Genomic DNA, 17,809 nt, shown 5'->3' on the forward strand with positions numbered 1-17,809 from the left:
CTCATTCTCAACTGCCTTAAGCTTCTTTAAAAGACCTAGAAAATCTTAAGAACGGTAGAGCCATTGTGTAGTGGCACAATTTCAGCAGTCATTAACACATTTTGATGAGTTTGAATCTTATTTTGATGAATGAATCATACTGATTTATCTGCCTTTAAAGCGGAAACCTGCACCAGCAATGCATGTCCCTTTCAAGAGGATCTGACACAGCTAAACAATGCTGGATTTATAGGAATCTCAGTCTACCCTGAAGTGTCTAGCTCTGTGACCATACACAGAACAGTGTTTTAACTGCTTGGATTTGTTAAAATATACTCACCAGATTGTTGAAATTAATATTAACATCCACCATTAGAGAAATAATCTCATAATCAGAACTCTAAGTGCTTTGGCTGAATTAACTTACTGAAAGAGCTATATTTCAGTATTCTCTTAGATTTCAAATCGAACAAGTGCGAGCACTAGGCCTATGATAGTATCTCTTTAATGAATAATGCTCACAAAAATAATTTTGAATTCCCTTAATATTATTGTAGTTTTAAAAACCCTCCTGTTTTCCATTAATAAGCACAATTGCTTATTTTAAAAAAAGTGATGAAGCCTATCCTTATGAATTTGACATGACATATATACACGCACAACATACACACACACACACATATATACACATACACACACATATATGTGTCAGCCCAGATATGTGAGAACCAGGAGGTATTTACAAGTTCGTTTTAAAATATGTACTAATATCCCAATCTTCCTACTGGTTCTGAGACCTACATCCTCCTGAAGCCCATCCTGGATGAAAAGCATTTTGATTTAATCAGTTGTGCATTTGCTTTAATCCGATGAAAATCATTTTGATTTAATCAGTTGTGCATTGGCTTTAATTTTCATTCTATTTAGTATTATTAAAGTGGTCTATAACATCAGTCTATAGACGGTCAAGCCCTGTAAGTTTTGAAGACAGATAAGTATCTTTAAAACGTGTTGTTGTTTTTTCTCATATAAAGTTTATTTTGAGAGAGAAGGAGAGAGAGCATGAACAGGGGAGAGGCAAAGCAGGCTCCACACTGTTAGTGCAGAGTCCAATGAGGGACACCAACCCACAAACCATGAAATCATGACCTGAGCCAAAGTCAGATGCTTAACCACCTGAGCCACCCAGGCGTCCCTAAAACATGTTTGTTTGTTTTTTTTTTTGTAAGAGAAGAAATTAAGCAGGAAAAGATCTCCCCACAATGTAGAAAGTTATAAAATCTTTCTGCAGAAAAACCAATCTAAGTTAGCTATCTCTGTAAACGGTAAAAGCAAAAACTACTGTGAAGATAAACTTGTAAACACGAAGATTTCTAACAAGTTTACCTTTTTCCTCCTCCCCAAAGTAAGAACTATTCCAAATATGCATTTGATCACTTTTTAGTTGCTCAAGCTATACCAGTTTTTACAAAAAACTGTGTCAAATGTAAATGATAACGTTTTAAGACAAAAAGCAAAAGATTTATAGAAGAGGTAAACTAAGTTTCTGGTTTGGGAGTTAGATTAAGATAGAGTCTTAACATTAAAAAGCAATGTTTCCCCATAGAATTGGAGAAAAAAACTTGCAAATCATATACATAATAAAAATTTAGTATAGAGAATTCCTAAGGAGCACCTACACTTCAACAACAAAAATAATCTGAATAGCAGCAATAAATTTGAATATATATTCCCCCAAAGAAGATATGCAAGTGGTCAATCAGCAATTGAAAGGATGCTTATTATCACTAGTTGTTAGAGAAATGTAAATCAAAACTACTATGAAACACCATTTTATGTTCTTTAGGACGACTATTATCAAAAAACCTAAAATAATGAGTGTTGGTAAAGATGTAAAGACATTGGAACACTTGTGCATTGTTGGTGGAAATGTAAAATGGGACAGCCACCGTGAAAAACAAAATGGTAGTTTGTCATGAAATTAAATATACAATTACCATATGATCCAGCAATTCTACCTCTAGGTATATATTCAAAAGAAGTGAAGACAGGAACTCAAACATTTGTACACCCACGTTGAAAGCACCACTTGGCAATAGCTAAAAGGTGCAAATAACCCAGATGTCCACTGATGGATGAATAAATAAAGTATATACATACATTGGAATTTTTCAACCTTAAAATGGAATGAATTTAGAGGAAAAGGGAGAGAGGAATGAAAGGAGAGAGAGAAGGAAGGAGCAAGTTAGGGAGGACACGAGGGAGGAAGAGGGGGAGGAAAGAAAAATTTCTGACATATGCTACAGCATGGATGAATCTTGAAAACTTCATGCTAAGTGACACAAGTCTGACACAAAAGGACAAATATTTAATGATTTAACTTACATCAAGTACCCAGAATAGTCAAATTCATACAGAGAGAGAGTAAAAAGTTATCAGGGACTAAAAGTAAGGAGTAATGGGAATTTACTGTTTCAATGGGTACAAAAGATAAAATTTATGTAAATGAAAAGTGGTGACAGTAGTACAACAATGTGAATATACTTAATGCCACTGAATTGTACACTTAAAAATGGTTAAAATGGTAAACTTTCTGTTTTGTATATTTTATCATACATAAATTAAAATAATAGTAATAATAACTTTTAAGTAGTGTGGTACAGTTGAAGGAGCCCTGAATCAAGAAAGGGAGGATCACACTGAAGCACTGATATTTACTGTGTGGTCTTAGGTTAAGTAATTTGAACTCTCCCGGACTCAGTCTTTTCATCTTTGAAATGAGAAGATTGTAATAGATGATGAAAGGATTTCTTTTCAGTTCAAAATATTCCATGAAAGCACGTTCCAGATCCAAGAACTGAAGCTGACAATCAGGCTGCTGCCACTCAAGTGGAGGTAGCATCCCAACTAAGTCTTACCAGTTTTAAGACATTCTGTTCAAGACAGTATTTATCACAAAAGCAGATGAAAATAATCATAGCTCTGGAACAAAGGGAATTAAAAACCTCTATCTCCAGGGGTATTAAAAACCCCAACCCTATGTTCTTGAGGTTCAAACTGTGGTATTATAAAGAACAGGGCAGTTGAGCAACGTGATGTTGAGCCCTGTAGGGTGGGTTACTTATCCTCTATGTTTGCTGATAAATAAATATTGGCTTTTTTTTTTTTTTATCTTGAAGGGCCTAGCCTCCATTAAAGCTTAAAGCATTTATTCTAGTGTTATTCTGAGCTAAAGCAGGAAAATGGCTGCTTCAGTTTTTGTTTCAGGGAGGCAAAAAGATCAGTATCTGTTCTCTTAGCCTTTACACACCACGTCAATTACCATGAGCCGACTAACGCCAAATTTCCTAATTAACACTGAACTCAAACACAGATTCCCAGCAACACCTTCCTCAAACAAAGGAACTGTTCAATAACTTCATGAGCCAAAACCAAGACATTTGCCACTGTGTTAAATAAGGAATGGGTACTTAGAGGGATCCATCAATCTTGTAAAGAAACGTGTTTCCCACCTCCTTATGTCTATGAAAATGACTCATGACACATATAAGCAATAATTAGGAAAGAGAAGAAACATGAAAGCAGATTTTGACTCAATAAAATAAAGAACTCTAGAGCTGCCCAAAAATGAATCTGGTTGCCTCTCTCTGGATAAAATGTTCAACCCATGGATAAACAACTATAAATCAAAAGCTGCATCATAGACTGATAAATTGAGATAATGTCTAAGATTCCACCTAACCCTATTATCTACAATTCTATGAGATCATTACAATAATATCTATATACTATTAACTGTATACTAGGAGATACTAGGAGAGTTCAGATTTATTAGCTGTATTATCTCAACTGTCCTCTCGATACATAGAAATCCACTTTTACTACAAGGCAAGAAGTACACTGAGCCTCTGGAGATGATTAACAAAAGATAATGTACATCTTCACACCTTCAGGTAAGAAAGGCACCAAAGACTTTAGAATCAGATAACCTTCCATGAGATTCCTTGCCCAGACACTGTGTGACTTGGGACAATTTATGTATCCTCCCTGAGCTTTAGTTTATAACAGAGAATATCATCTTAAGCTCACGGCGTTGTTAATGAAAACTTCATTAAAGTACCTAACAACCTAACACTATATACAAAAGTATTTTCTTTCGAATCGTATCCATTCTTTAATAATCTGCTTAGAAGTTACCATCTTCACGTTCTCCATGACTTTCTAAGCCAAAATAATTTTTCTCTGAACTTTCAAAGTATGTTGCACCTATCTCTCTATAAATGAGATCACATTTTTGAACCCTCAATTATAGGAGAAAATGAACTTAAGACTATAGTATAATTGCAATTTAACAAGCCTGGTGAGGAATAAATGGGGTTAATGAATATTTCATTAACTAGTTTAACCTTTTTTTTTTAAGATTAAAAAAGCTCAGACACCCTTAATCATGTACAAGTCAAGGCCCAAAAGGAGACTTCCAAATTCCTCTCCCACAGTACCATTCTCAGATCCAACGGACCAACCTTGACTTTGTTCAGACAATATTATCCCCATAGAAACTTCTGCACCCCAAACAATCTCCTGATGTCTAGATATCTACCCAATTCAACCAATAAAACCCAATTGTACTGCCACTTTCTCTCTGAAACCAACCACGATGTCGCAGGGAAATTTTCTACTTTCTTTAAACAGGACGACATTTCGCTTAAGCCTCAATTTTGCCATTGAAAGACAAATGTTTCCTTGTGTGTGTAGTGTCCTCTCCCACTAGACTAAGTTTTCATGCTCTGTGGATATCCCTTACCCTCACTGCATTCTACTGTATTCTTTCCCCAATTCCAATATGTACCACAATGCTTATCACAACATAGAAAATCAAAAAATACTTATGAATGACATCCAATCTCCCAAACAACTGAAGCTTCTTAAGGAAAAGGGAAAATGGCAAAGGAATAAAAAATAAATTGACACACACTTTAGATACTTATTTTTCAATTAAAATTACAGATCAAAAATGTGTAAATGGTCAATGTTCATGTAATAGAATACTGCATAATGACAAAAGCAAACAATCTAAAAACTACATTCTGCTGTCTGAATCTCCCAAACATTACTTTCAGTGACAGAGACCAGTCAAAAAGGAGAATACGTTGGATGATTCTATTTATGTCCAAGAATAGACAACGCTAATTTATATTATTAGAAATCAGAATAACAGTTAACCCTGCAGGAAGGTAAGCGAGAGACGCTTTTGAGATGCTGATAATATTCTGCTCCTTGATCTTTCTGCTGGTTACCAAAGGTCCAATTCACTTATGAAACACCATAATTTATGCACTTTTCCATAAAATATTAGTATTTCAATTTAAAAGTTTGGAAATAAAGTTAATGTGTTTATTATAGTTTCTCTGTTCTGAAAAAAAAAATGTTAACTCCAAGAATGTATCTAGAAGCCTAAAAGCATTATCACCACAGTAGAAATTTTTAAAGTATCTACAAGAGACCAAGCCTTAATCCTACTTAGAATAACATTATAATACTTTATTGCCCTTTAACCAATACTTTATTGCCTGCTTTTAAACATCCGATAACTAAACAGAGCGAAAAATTAAAATTTGAATTAACTGCTCAAGACTTCTGTCATTAAATATTATCATCACTATGTCTTTCCCACTATATCCTACATAATTTAATCCTGTTCTAAGGGACTAAAAGAATTAAAAGTTAACCTGATTTAAAGTAATGAAGAAAAAAATTTTTTGAAATGTTTATTTATGTTTAGAAACTGTGTAATACAGAAAGATAAAATATGACCAAAATATTTTGAAAAAAATAAATTCCAAGAAACTGGAGTTTAGTGTTAGCTTGTTAAAATATATTAACAGGAACATTCATACAGGGAAAAAATAACTTATTTTCAATGTTACTTAAACCATATATTTCTAAAAATTAGCAAAAATGATTAAAATAAATGTTAGTCTGAAATTTCACATATGATTAGCATCAATTTAGACATTTTTAAACAAAAAGTATAAAACTATTTTTCTGTTTTATATAAAATCTAGATTTCCATTACTAACTTACACATTCCAACTAAAATTTTTTTCAGTGTGGTATAAGGGTTTTAAAATCCATGGCCTATAGTAAATATGCTCTCATTGAATAGGTAGGTAGGTAGGTAGGTAGGTAGGTAGATAAATATAAATATACATAGCATCATACATGTGCTTTAGGAAACTGGAATATAATTTTTAAAAATTCAAATGAAACGGCTTATATGATTTGAGGCAGGGAGATACCATATTGGGAACAGAATTGACATTAAATGATACAAACAGGGTGCCTTACTAAAATAATCCTCACTCACTACATGAGTTAAATAAAATTCTCAGTTCTCATATGATTTGATTTAATGCAAGCACTATATGATATATTTTATCTGGGATCTTATTCATTTCATTTAACTAAAATACATATCAATTTAATGAGTTTTACATGTATTACTTTCAATTTAGAGCTGCTAAGAACAAATTATAGTTTATGGTCTATTAATTATGGAAAATAACATAAAGAAACTATTTCAAAGCAAAATACTCATGTAAAGCATAGAAAAGTATCACTCGAATATCACAGAAGTGGTCTTAACTACAAAAAATCAAGTTACTTCCAAATATAAGCATTGTGTGATCTCATGCTTTTAGTATTTTAAATGGAATATTTTCTTCTAGATGTCAGCAGGCATATTTTCAACCACATTTGACAATACTTGCAGTAAGTCCTTCACATCTTTAAACTAAGCCTTGCCTATTTAAATACTCAATTTTTTTCATATGAAGGCTATAATTCATTTTGAAAAATTTTGCTTTAAAAAAAAGCTAAGTATTTTCTAAGGTAAATTGCACCGTTTCTAAAAATATCAGTATTATAATGATAAATAAATCAGCACATAACTGAGATAACAGTACTTACAAACATCTATTAAAGTTGATAATCAACATACCAACTGGGACATATCCCATGGTATTACTTAATAGATTGGAATATAAAATTTGGCTCAAATACAACATGTTATGTATATACAAATAAAAAGTTAAAAAGTAAATCTCTATACAACATAATATATGACACGCGTGGAATATGGATGACTAAGGACAAAATTAAACTTATCAAGAGAAAATTAAGAATGATCATTTAATAATGGTTTTATTTTACCAAAAAAAACTGGTTCCAAGACTTAATTAACTGCAACTTCTATATTTTTTTAATTTTCTGGATCAATAGGTAAAATTTTTAAAGATGTGAGCAATTTATAAATTTCATTTTAAAAGTTATTAAAGAAATATATTTTTAATAAATGAAGTACTTCAGATAAAATATATTTTCTAGAAGTCATGTTGCTTTTCATAAATAACTAACAGAAATTAACAATCTGTAAAAATTAGCTTACTAATTAGGATGGGGAAGCAAAGATATATTCCATCCAAATAATAAAAGTAATCTAAATTTTAAAATGTAGAACTATTTCACTAGAATATATTTCATGTTTTGAAACCTTTTTTCATACCTTCAAGCAATTTTCTTTTTAATATATTAAAGTTTGTTTTCAACTAAAATTTAAGAAGTCATAACTACTGGCTTTCTTTCTATAAACCTCTTTCAATTTAAAGAAATACGACCTCCAAATAAAGTAACCTAAAAATAAATGAAAATATGGTCTAAAATCCGTTTAATCTAAAATACATTAACTACAGACATATCAAATGTCTAATCTATGTTATGGGTATACTTTTCTCAGTGCCTATGAATACACATGAAATTGTTATTTAGGTGACAAATACTTAAGCTTTGATATTAAATGGCAACTTTTAAAAATCTTTGTCCATATCCTCTTAAAAAGGCAAAAATAAGGTACTTGCCCTTACAGTTACTAGTACAGTATGAAGCAGCAACAGTTTACTCTAGTTCCAACATGGATTAACAGTTATTACCCCGACAACAGTTAACATTACCACAAGAGAGACTATGATCTAGTATACTTCAGGCATTAAAGAGAGATTTTTAATGTCTCAGTAAAAGGCAGAAGAACTTCAGATATTTTTCTAAGGTTTTGTATAAAACTAACACACTTGCATAAGAGACACGACTGAGTTTTTTCCCCTTCATAATACATGAAAATTGCCATAAGCCATATTTTAACATAATACTTACCAGCATGTGGGTAGTTTCAGAAGTTTAACATAAAGAGCAGTGCTGAAAGAGGGAATAATCGGTACAGGTAAGCAGTAAGATCCCCTACAATCCAAAGATGTCAGTCCTGCCTGGAAACCAAATATCTGAAACAAAAAGAAAAGATCCAAATGTTCACAAAGTTTTAATAAGCACAGGATGAAATACGTCAGTTTCAATTTGCTCTACAACAGCTGCACACTAAATATGTTCCAATGTCTTTTTCCACTTCCCAAACATCAACATTTTCTTTTATTCAATTTAACATTGACTAAATCCAAATTAAGAGATTTAAACATACAGTATTTTTCATGTCCCTGAAAGATCACTGCTTCTTACTAACTCTAAGTTTCACATTTTGTTTCTAAACATAATTATTATTTAGTGTTTTATTGTCTGCTAAAATGCACACACTTTCTAGTAATATAAACTGCCTGTATTGTGCACATTGTAAAAATTAGTAAATTACTGTTAATATCATTTAATGCCTAAAAAACATTAATTACGACAAAAACAATCAAAAATGTATTTTGCCTTCAACTTACATTATGCACACACAAAGAGGATATCCAAATATATCCTAAAATGTTACAAAGTACCCCTTTCTTTTGTGAAAATTGTATGGCTAATGTTTTCACCCCAGGAAATTTGGTACATGACATACATTACTCTTCATATGTTTATACTTAAAACGAGATCACACTCAAAAATTTTAAAAGCATTCCTTAAAATTCCTGAACAGTATATTTGCTTTGAAGGAAGAACCAATATAACATCACATTTTACATGAACCACTGTAGAGAACTTACTACAAATGAGTTCCAATTCGTTCCCATAATATAAAAGATAAACATCTCAAACATAAAACGCTAACACACAGGGATACAAAACAAAGTTACTGGTTTCCAACAACATACTAAAGTAAGTTAACCCTAACACTTATCTTTCCTTATTATTTTTTACTCCTTGGATTCATAAAGCACTGAATTTCCTATCTCTAGGATTTATATTAACTGATAAGTTCTACAATGAAACATGTTTAAGATTGTTCAATTTTCAAAAATACTTTCATTCAATGAACTTATAAACTGATCATCAATTTCTTAAAAAAGTATTAAACTATTCCCAAATGGTTTCAAAAAGCTATCATGTCCCTATCATTCATCAAACTGACAATGTCAAATCATTTCCTTTAAAGTCAGTTTTAAGTGAACAAAATAATTTTTTAGAAATGAGACATTAGTTAGAATTACATATTTTTAGGGAAAAACTTCATTTCAAAGGACCTACCTAATTACTATCAAAGAAAATGAAAGTGAACACCTATTAATTCCTATAAATCCTACTGTCAACCACGTGGCAAGAAATACAGATTGAGAAAAAAATGTTTCTAATACTTAAATGATCAACCTTGAAAATTAAGTTATCCACATCCATTCTCTTTAAAGACTTGTTCTGAGCAATACTGTATGCAAAGAATTTTTAGGCACTGTGCAATTTCAGCATTTCACATTTCCTCTAAAAGGCCCATTGTAAAAGATTCTAAACTTTACAATTACTATGCCATTTAATAAAAAATATTGTAAAACATTGCCCAACCTCCAAATATTTCTAGACTATGAATAAGGTTAATATTTTATCATATTACATTATCTGTGTCCAACTAAGAACTCTCTCAAGGCACTTTCTAATATTCTATAAAATGCCCAAACAGTATAATCACAGACACTATCAGTAATTATACTCAGATGGAAACTGGGTGTAGAGGAGATCCCTGCTGGATGTTTGCAGAACTGCAAAAGACTCTGGGGAAACCATACCTTATTCTGTAATATTTTTTAAACTATTATTAAATTTGTATGCTGTTCAGAGACACTTCTAAGAGAACATTCAGGCAAATATAATGAAAGAGGGCCTACCTACTATATCAAAAGCAATTATTTCAGGGCAGCCTAAGTGGCTCAGTATTCAGGTGAGTGTCCAAATCTTGATTTCACCTCAGGTCATCATCTCACGGTCATGAGATCAAGCCCCACATAGGGCTCCAGGCTGGGAGTGCAGCCTGCTTAACATTCTCTCTTCCTATCTCCCTCTGTACCCCCAAAACACACTCTTTCCCTCTTTCTCCCCCCAAAAATTATTCAAAATAACCAATTTCCAACTCTCTTTTTCATTTTTTAATATTTATTTATTTTTGGGAGACAGAAAAAGACAGTGCAAGCAGGGGAGGGGCAGAGAGAGAGAGAGAGGGAGACACAGAATCCGAAGCAGGCTCCAGGTTCCGAGCTGTCAGCACAGAGCCCAAGGCAGGGCTCGAACCCACAAAGCATGGGATCATGACCTGGGCTGAAGTTGGACACCCAACCAACTGAGCCACCCAGGCGCCCCCAACTCTCTTTTAAATTACAATAACGAGGGGCGCCTGGGTGGCGCAGTCGGTTGAGCGTCCGACTTCAGCCAGGTCACGATCTCGCGGTCCGTGAGTTCGAGCCCCACGTCAGGCTCTGGGCTGATGGCTCAGAGCCTGGAGCCTGCTTCCGATTCTGTGTCTCCCTCTCTCTCTGCCCCTCCCCCGTTCATGCTCTGTCTCTCTCTGTCCCAAAAATAAATAAACGTTGAAAAAAAAAATTGTTTTAAATTACAATAACGAAGGGTCGCCTCCGTGGCTCAGTCCGTTAAGCGTCCGACTTCCCCTCAGGTCATGATCTCACCATTCATGTGTTGGAGCCCTGTGTTGGGCTCTGTGCTGACAGGTCAGAGCCTGGAGCCTGCTTCAGCTTCTGTGCCCCCCTGTCTCTCTGCCCCTAACTCACTCGTATTCTGTCTCTGTCTCTCTCAAAAATAAATAAACATTAAAAAAATTTAGGGGCGCCTGGGTGGCTCAGTTGGTTAAGCATCTGACTTCAACTCAGGTCGTGATCTCATGGTTCATGAGTTTGAGCCCCGCATCGGGCTCTGTGCTAACAGCTCAGAGCCTGGAACCTGCTTTGGATTCTGTGTCTGCCTTTCTCTCTGCCCCTCCTCCGTTCACGTGCGCGCGCGCTCTCTCTCTCTCTCTCTCTCTCTCAAATATAAATAGACGCTAAAAAAAATGTAATTACAGTAATTACATAGATTTATAATACCTACTTAACTAACTTGTCCACAGCCCTTAACCAACACTACAAAAACTTTATCTAGAAAAATGGAAACAGAGTATAAATTGAAGTTGCTTTCACCAAGGATAGTTTATATACTCAGAAACAGAGTAAAAGTACTGAACACTGCAACTAATCATCTGAACCAGCAAAAAAACATATGAAGCTGTAAGTGTAAATACCAATAAAAATTTTAGCTGAAGGAAAGGTCACCTTGAATAAGATGACTTATACATCACATTAAATAAACAATTCAACATGTAGTGCCACCTTTTAAAAAATCCAATTAGAATATTAAAAATTTATCATCTATATTTTAACACTTCACAATGTCCTTGAATTAATATAAATAGAAGAAACTGTAGATTTAGAAATATAGAAATGTAGAAAAAAACAATCCTAAAATTTGTATGGAACCACAGAAGACCCCAAATAGCCAAAGCAATCGTGAAAAAGAAAAACAAAACTGGAGGCATCACAATTCTGAACTTCCAGTTATACTACAAAGCTGTAGTGATCAAGACAGTGTGGCACTGTAACAAAAATACACACTTAGATCAATGGAACAAAATAGAAAACCCAGAAATTAAGCCACAACTATATGGTCAATTAATCTTTGACAAAGAAGGAAAGAATATCCAATGGGGAAAAGTCACTTCAGCAAATGGTATTGGGAAAACTGGACATGAACATGCAGAAAAATGAAACTGGACCACTTTTTTACACCATACACAAAAATAATTCAAAATGGATTAAAGACCTAAATGTGAAACTTGAAAACATAAAAATCCTAGAAGAGAACACAAGCAGTAACCTTTTTGACATCAGCCATAGCAACTGCTTTTTAGATATGTCTCCGAAGGCAAGGGAAACAAAAGCAAAAATAAACTTTTGGGACTGCATCAAAATAAGAAACTTCTGCAGAGCAAAGGAAACAATCAATAACACTACAAGGCAACCTACAGAATCGGAGAAGATATTTGGAAATGACATACCCAACAGTGATTTAGTATCAAAAATATATAAAGAACTTATCAAACTCAACACCCAAAAACCAAATAACCCAAATAAAAAATGGGCAGAAGACATGAATGTGTATGTCTTTTTCCAAAAAAGACATCCATATGGCCAACAGACACATGAAAAGATGTTCAATGTTGCTCATTATCAGAGAAATACAAATCAAAACTGTAACAAATACAAATACAAAACTCAAACCTGTTAAAATGGCTAAACTCAAGAACACAAGAAACAACAGATGCTGGCAAAAACGTGGAGAAAGGGGAACCCTCTTGCACTGTTGGTGAGAATGTAAACTGGTGCAGCCACTCTGGAAAACAGTATGGAAGTTCCTCAGAAAGTTAAAAATAGAACTACCCTATGACTCAGCAATGGCACTACTAGGTATTTACCTAAAGAATACAAAAATACTAATTCAAAGGGATACAAGCATCTCAATGTTTATATAGCAGCAGCAGCCACAACAGCCAAATGATGGAAAAAGCCCAGATACTCATGGACTAATTAATGGATAAAGATGAGGTATATACATATACACACACAATGAAGTATTACCATACAGCCATAAAAAAGAAAGAAATCCTGTCATATGCAACAACTCAGATGGACCTATAGGTTATTACACAAGTAAAATAAGTCAGAAAAAAATACCACATGCTTTCACTTCTATGTGGATTTTAAGAAAGAAAACAGGGGCGCCTGGGTGGCGCAGTCGGTTAAGCGTCAGACTTCAGCCAGGTCACGATCTCATGGTCCGTGAGTTCGAGCCCCGCGTCGGGCTCTGGGCTGATGGCTCAGAGCCTGGAGCCTGTTTCCGATTCTGTGTCTCCCTCTCTCTCTGCCCCTCCCCCGTTCATGCTGTGTCTCTCTCTGTCCCAAAAATAAATAAACGTTGAAAAAAAAAAATTAAAAAAAAAAAAAAAAAGAAAGAAAGAAAGAAAACAAATGACCAAAGGGTAAAAAAACAGAAAGGCAAACCAAGAAACATGCTCTTAACTATAGCAAACAAATTGATGGTACCATAGTGGATATGGGTGGGGGAATGGGTTAAATAAGTGATGGGATTAAGGAGTGTACTTCTGACGAGCACCAGGTGTTGTATGGAGTATTGAATCACTATGTTGTACACCTGAAATTAACATTACATGTATACTAACAGGAACTTAAATGAAACCTTTTTTAATATTTAAAAAATATATAAGATAGCACAGCTGCTATTCATAATCATATGCTGTGTATTTAAAATTAAACATGGAGCACCTAGGTGGTTTAGTCAGCTAAGTACATCTGACTTTGGCTCAGGTCATGATCTCATGATTTGTGGTTCGAGCCCCACATCAGGCTCTGTACTGACAGTGTGGAGCCTACTTGGGATTCTCTCTCTCTCCACCCCTGTCCCGGTCTCTTTCTCTCTCAAAATAAATAAATAAACTTAAAATTTTAAAACCAAAAAAATAAAAATTAAATTAAATTAAACATAAAATTACAATATTATTTAGCACTCCATTTCAGGCTATATATAGAAAATAAAATCAGTGAAGTTAACAGGTATTCACATATCATGTTTTTACCACCATTATCCATATAACCCAAAATGTGGAAATAACCCAAGTGTTCATCAATGAAAGAGTGTATTTACAAAATGTGGTACATAAATACAATGTAGTATTATTCAGACTCAAACTGTAAGCAATTTTAAATTATGCTATGACATAGATGAATCTTAGAAACAGTATCTTAATAAAATACAACAGTTAAATGGACATTCATCATATGATTCCACTAATATGAGGAACTAAGTAGTCAAATTCATAGAAACAAAGGGTAGAATGGTGGTTACCCAGGGACAGAGGAGAGAGGACTTGGAATAATTTAATAAAGTTTTAGTTTGGGTTCATGAGAAGATTCTGGCGATGGATGGTAATGACACTTGCACAATTATGAATGTAGTTACTCTCCTGAACTATACAACTAAAAATTCTGTAACTGGTAATTTTTATGTTTTTTTGTTTTCCTTTGTTTTGTTTTTTCAGTAATCTCTACTCCTAATGTGGGCCTCAAACTCACAACCCAGAGATCAAGAGTTGCATCCTCTACCGAATGAGTCAGCCAGGCACCCTGGTAATTTTTATGTTAAGTGTATTTTACAAAAATAAAAAAAGTAAAACAGTAAAAAAAAAAAAAAAAAAAAAGGTTAATCCATTTACAGAAATACATTGGAATAAGCAAAAACTAAAGAAAGAAGGATTATAGTGAAAATTCTACAGAATAATGAACATTTGGGGAAGGAAAAGCCTTCAGGAGGTGGAATCAGATCTAGTTGATTAAAAACTGAACCTCAGAGCTAAAACTGCTTAGATATTAAATAAACCACTTATTTCACATATGGGAAAGTGAGGTCCAATAAAGATAAAGGACTTCTGCAAAACTCCATATTGCCAGAACAGCAATTTGATGCTTCATTTGAGTTAGCTCATATATTAGCTCACAATTTCACTCCGCCTCCCTCCACTTCCTCTTTCCCCTCTCAAAAAAGTATGCTAGATTCTCCACTTATTCTTTTTTAATTTTTTTTAATGTTCATTTATCTTTGGCAAAGACTGACAGAAAAACACAGTACAAGTGGGGGCAGACAGAGAGGGGACCACAGAATCCAAAGCAGGCTCCAGGCTCTGAGCTGTCAGCACGGAGCCCAATACAGGGCTCGAACCCATGGACCACGAGATCATGACCTGAGCCAAAGTCTGACACTTAACCAACTGAGCCACCCAGGTGCCCCTCCACTTAATTCTTAAAGAAAAAACTTTGTCACCACTATCTCTTCTCCAACCTTCAGTAAAATTCCATTTCTCATCTTTAATCAGCAAGTATCTTGACAGAGAAGCCTGTGAATGCTGCATTTTTTTTCATTGCCTACTCATTCTTTAAACCCTCTAAATCTAGTTTTTGCTCATGTATCCACTGAAACAAAAAAGCTCTGGACTGAAAATGATAATTACGTTTTTTTTCTTATGAAGAGAAATTAAATATTTTCTCTTTACTTAGCCCACTAACAATTTAACTGAGAAAATAAATGATTTTTTCATTACCCAGAATTTTTAAAATATGAATACTGTCATTCTGTCAACTACACTTTTTTAAATATAATTTATTGTCAAATTGGCTTGTCACCTACACTTTTAAAGAAACAAAATCCTTCAGAATACCTAATGAATGCTTGTAACTCAGTAACAGACAATTCAAAAATGGGCAAAAGATCCAAATAGATATTTCTCCAAAGAAGATATATCTAAATGGCCAATAAGCACATGAAAAAAAAAAAGTTCAACATCACTAAACATTATGAAAACATATCAAAATCAGAACGAAATACCATTTTACGACCACTAAGATGAATAAAATCAAAATAACTGACAATAACAAGTATTAGTGAAGATGTGAAGAAGTAAAAAATGTGGTGGTAGTAGAACAGGAAAAACAATTTAACAATCCTTTTGGGAAAAAAGTTCTGTGGTTCCTAAGAATGTTAAAAATAGAGTTACCATTTGACCAGACAACTCCACACCTAGGTATATACCCAAAAGAAATGAAAACCTGTCTTCACACAAAAATCTATACACGGATGTTCATAACTACATTGTTCATAATAGCCAAAAACTAGAACCAACACAAATGCACATCAACAGATAATTGGATAAACAACATACAGTATATTCATATAATATTATTCTTCGGCCATTAAAAAAGGAATAAAATCCTGATACATGCTACAATATGAATGAACCTTAAAAGCATTATGCTAAGTGAAAAAAGCCAGACACAAAACAGCATATGCTGTAGGATTTCTTTTATAGATGTCGAGGGGGTGCCTGAATAGCTCAGTTGGTTAAGCACTGAACTCTTTGATTTTGGGCTCAGGTCAAGATCTCACGGTCATGAGATGCATCCCCAGGTCAGGCTCTGCACTGGGCGTGGAGCCTGCTTGAGATTCTCTATCTTCTCTCTCGCTCGCTCGCTCTCCCTCCTTCTCAAGAGAAGAAAAAGAAAAAGAAAAAGAGAAAAAGAAGAAAAAGAAAAAGAAAAAGAGAAAAAGAAAAAGAAAAAGAAGAGAAAAAGAAAAAGAGAAAGAGAAAGAGAAAGAGAAAGAGAAAGAGAAAGAGAAAGAAAAAGAAAAAGAAAAAGAAAAAGAAAAAGAAAAAGAGAAAAAGAAAAAGAAAAAGGAGAAAATGTCCAGAATAGGCAAATACATAGAAACAGAAAGTAAGTTAGTGATTACAAGGGGTAGGAGGGGAGGAGTTAAATTTGGGATGTCTCCTGTCCACTTGTTTGTTATACCTTTATCTACTTGTTATACTTCATATATCTGAGAACAATCTTTAGCATTATTTTGTTTTCTTCATTTACATAAATGGTGCCATACCTATGTATACCATTACGCTTCCTAGGATTCCCGCCAAAAATTACACTGGAGAGAGCTATCCCTGTGAGCATATCCAGACCTCCAGTTGTGTATATTTCCATATGCAAAAATTTCTCTGGGGCAGGGGTTAGCAAACCACAAGTCAAATTTCACCCAATGCCTGTTTTTGTACTGCCTACAAGCTATGAATAATTTTTACATATGAACATTCATAATCCATTTGGTGACAGGGAACACTAAATGGGAACCCCAATGAGGTGAAATGTTACCCCAAGAAAAAGAATTCCATTCTTCTCATTAGTAAAACTGTATTATGAAAAAAGTGTACACTAAAACATTTTTACTTTCATCAACTCAAAATCTGTGGAAATTTGTTCTCTTATTATTTAAGTATTATATAAGATACTAAATTTTGTATCTTGGTCCACAAAGTCTAAAATAGTTACTGTCTGATCTTTTAAAGAAAAGTTTGTTGACCCTTGCTTTAGGATAGACATTGAAAATTGGAATGGATGGGTATGAGGCAGATTTTTTTCAAATTAGATCCTGCAGAAGTACTCTCCAAAATGATACCAATTTATACACTTACCAGACATGTATAAAAGCACCATTTCTCCAAACCCCCAGAGAATACTATTTTGTTGAGGTTGAAAATTACCAAATCTACAAACTCCAAGGGTTTTGATTCTACTATAATTTCTTTGATCTCTCTGAAGCATCTGCCATAGCTGATCCTTATGAGTAACAAGGCCTAAAATTTATATATTATTGTAGTTTATAGGGTGCTTTCATGAAGTTACTTTCTTCATGTTTCAATCATCAGATGCTTTGCAATGTCCTTGCTACTTGATGCTACACACACACACACACACACACACACATTTAAAGGATGGGTTTAGCAGTTAAACAGAGAGGACTTGATAAGATATACAAAAGTAAGTTTCATCTGCGAGTTTTCTTCACACATCCATGCGAACTCTCCCAATTAAAAAATTTAATTATAGGGGCGCCTGGGTGGCTCAGTGAG

General features: G+C 34.0%; 1 protein-coding gene across 2 annotated transcripts in view; it reads right to left on the reverse strand.

Moving 5' to 3' along the window:
• Positions 1–17,809, reverse strand: part of VPS13B (vacuolar protein sorting 13 homolog B) — an 806,197-nt gene that overhangs the window by 665,591 nt on the left and 122,797 nt on the right. For both annotated transcript variants that reach the window (XM_047088880.1, XM_047088879.1), the window contains exon 16: positions 8,188–8,312. In XM_047088880.1, coding sequence (XP_046944836.1) covers positions 8,188–8,312 — 125 coding nt within the window. The remainder of the gene's footprint in view (positions 1–8,187; positions 8,313–17,809) is intronic.

This window comes from Lynx rufus, unplaced genomic scaffold, assembly GCF_022079265.1.
Source record: "Lynx rufus isolate CCGP_SWC_20201006 ecotype Redwood Valley unplaced genomic scaffold, mLynRuf1.p SCAF_26, whole genome shotgun sequence".
NCBI lineage: Eukaryota > Metazoa > Chordata > Mammalia > Carnivora > Felidae > Lynx > Lynx rufus.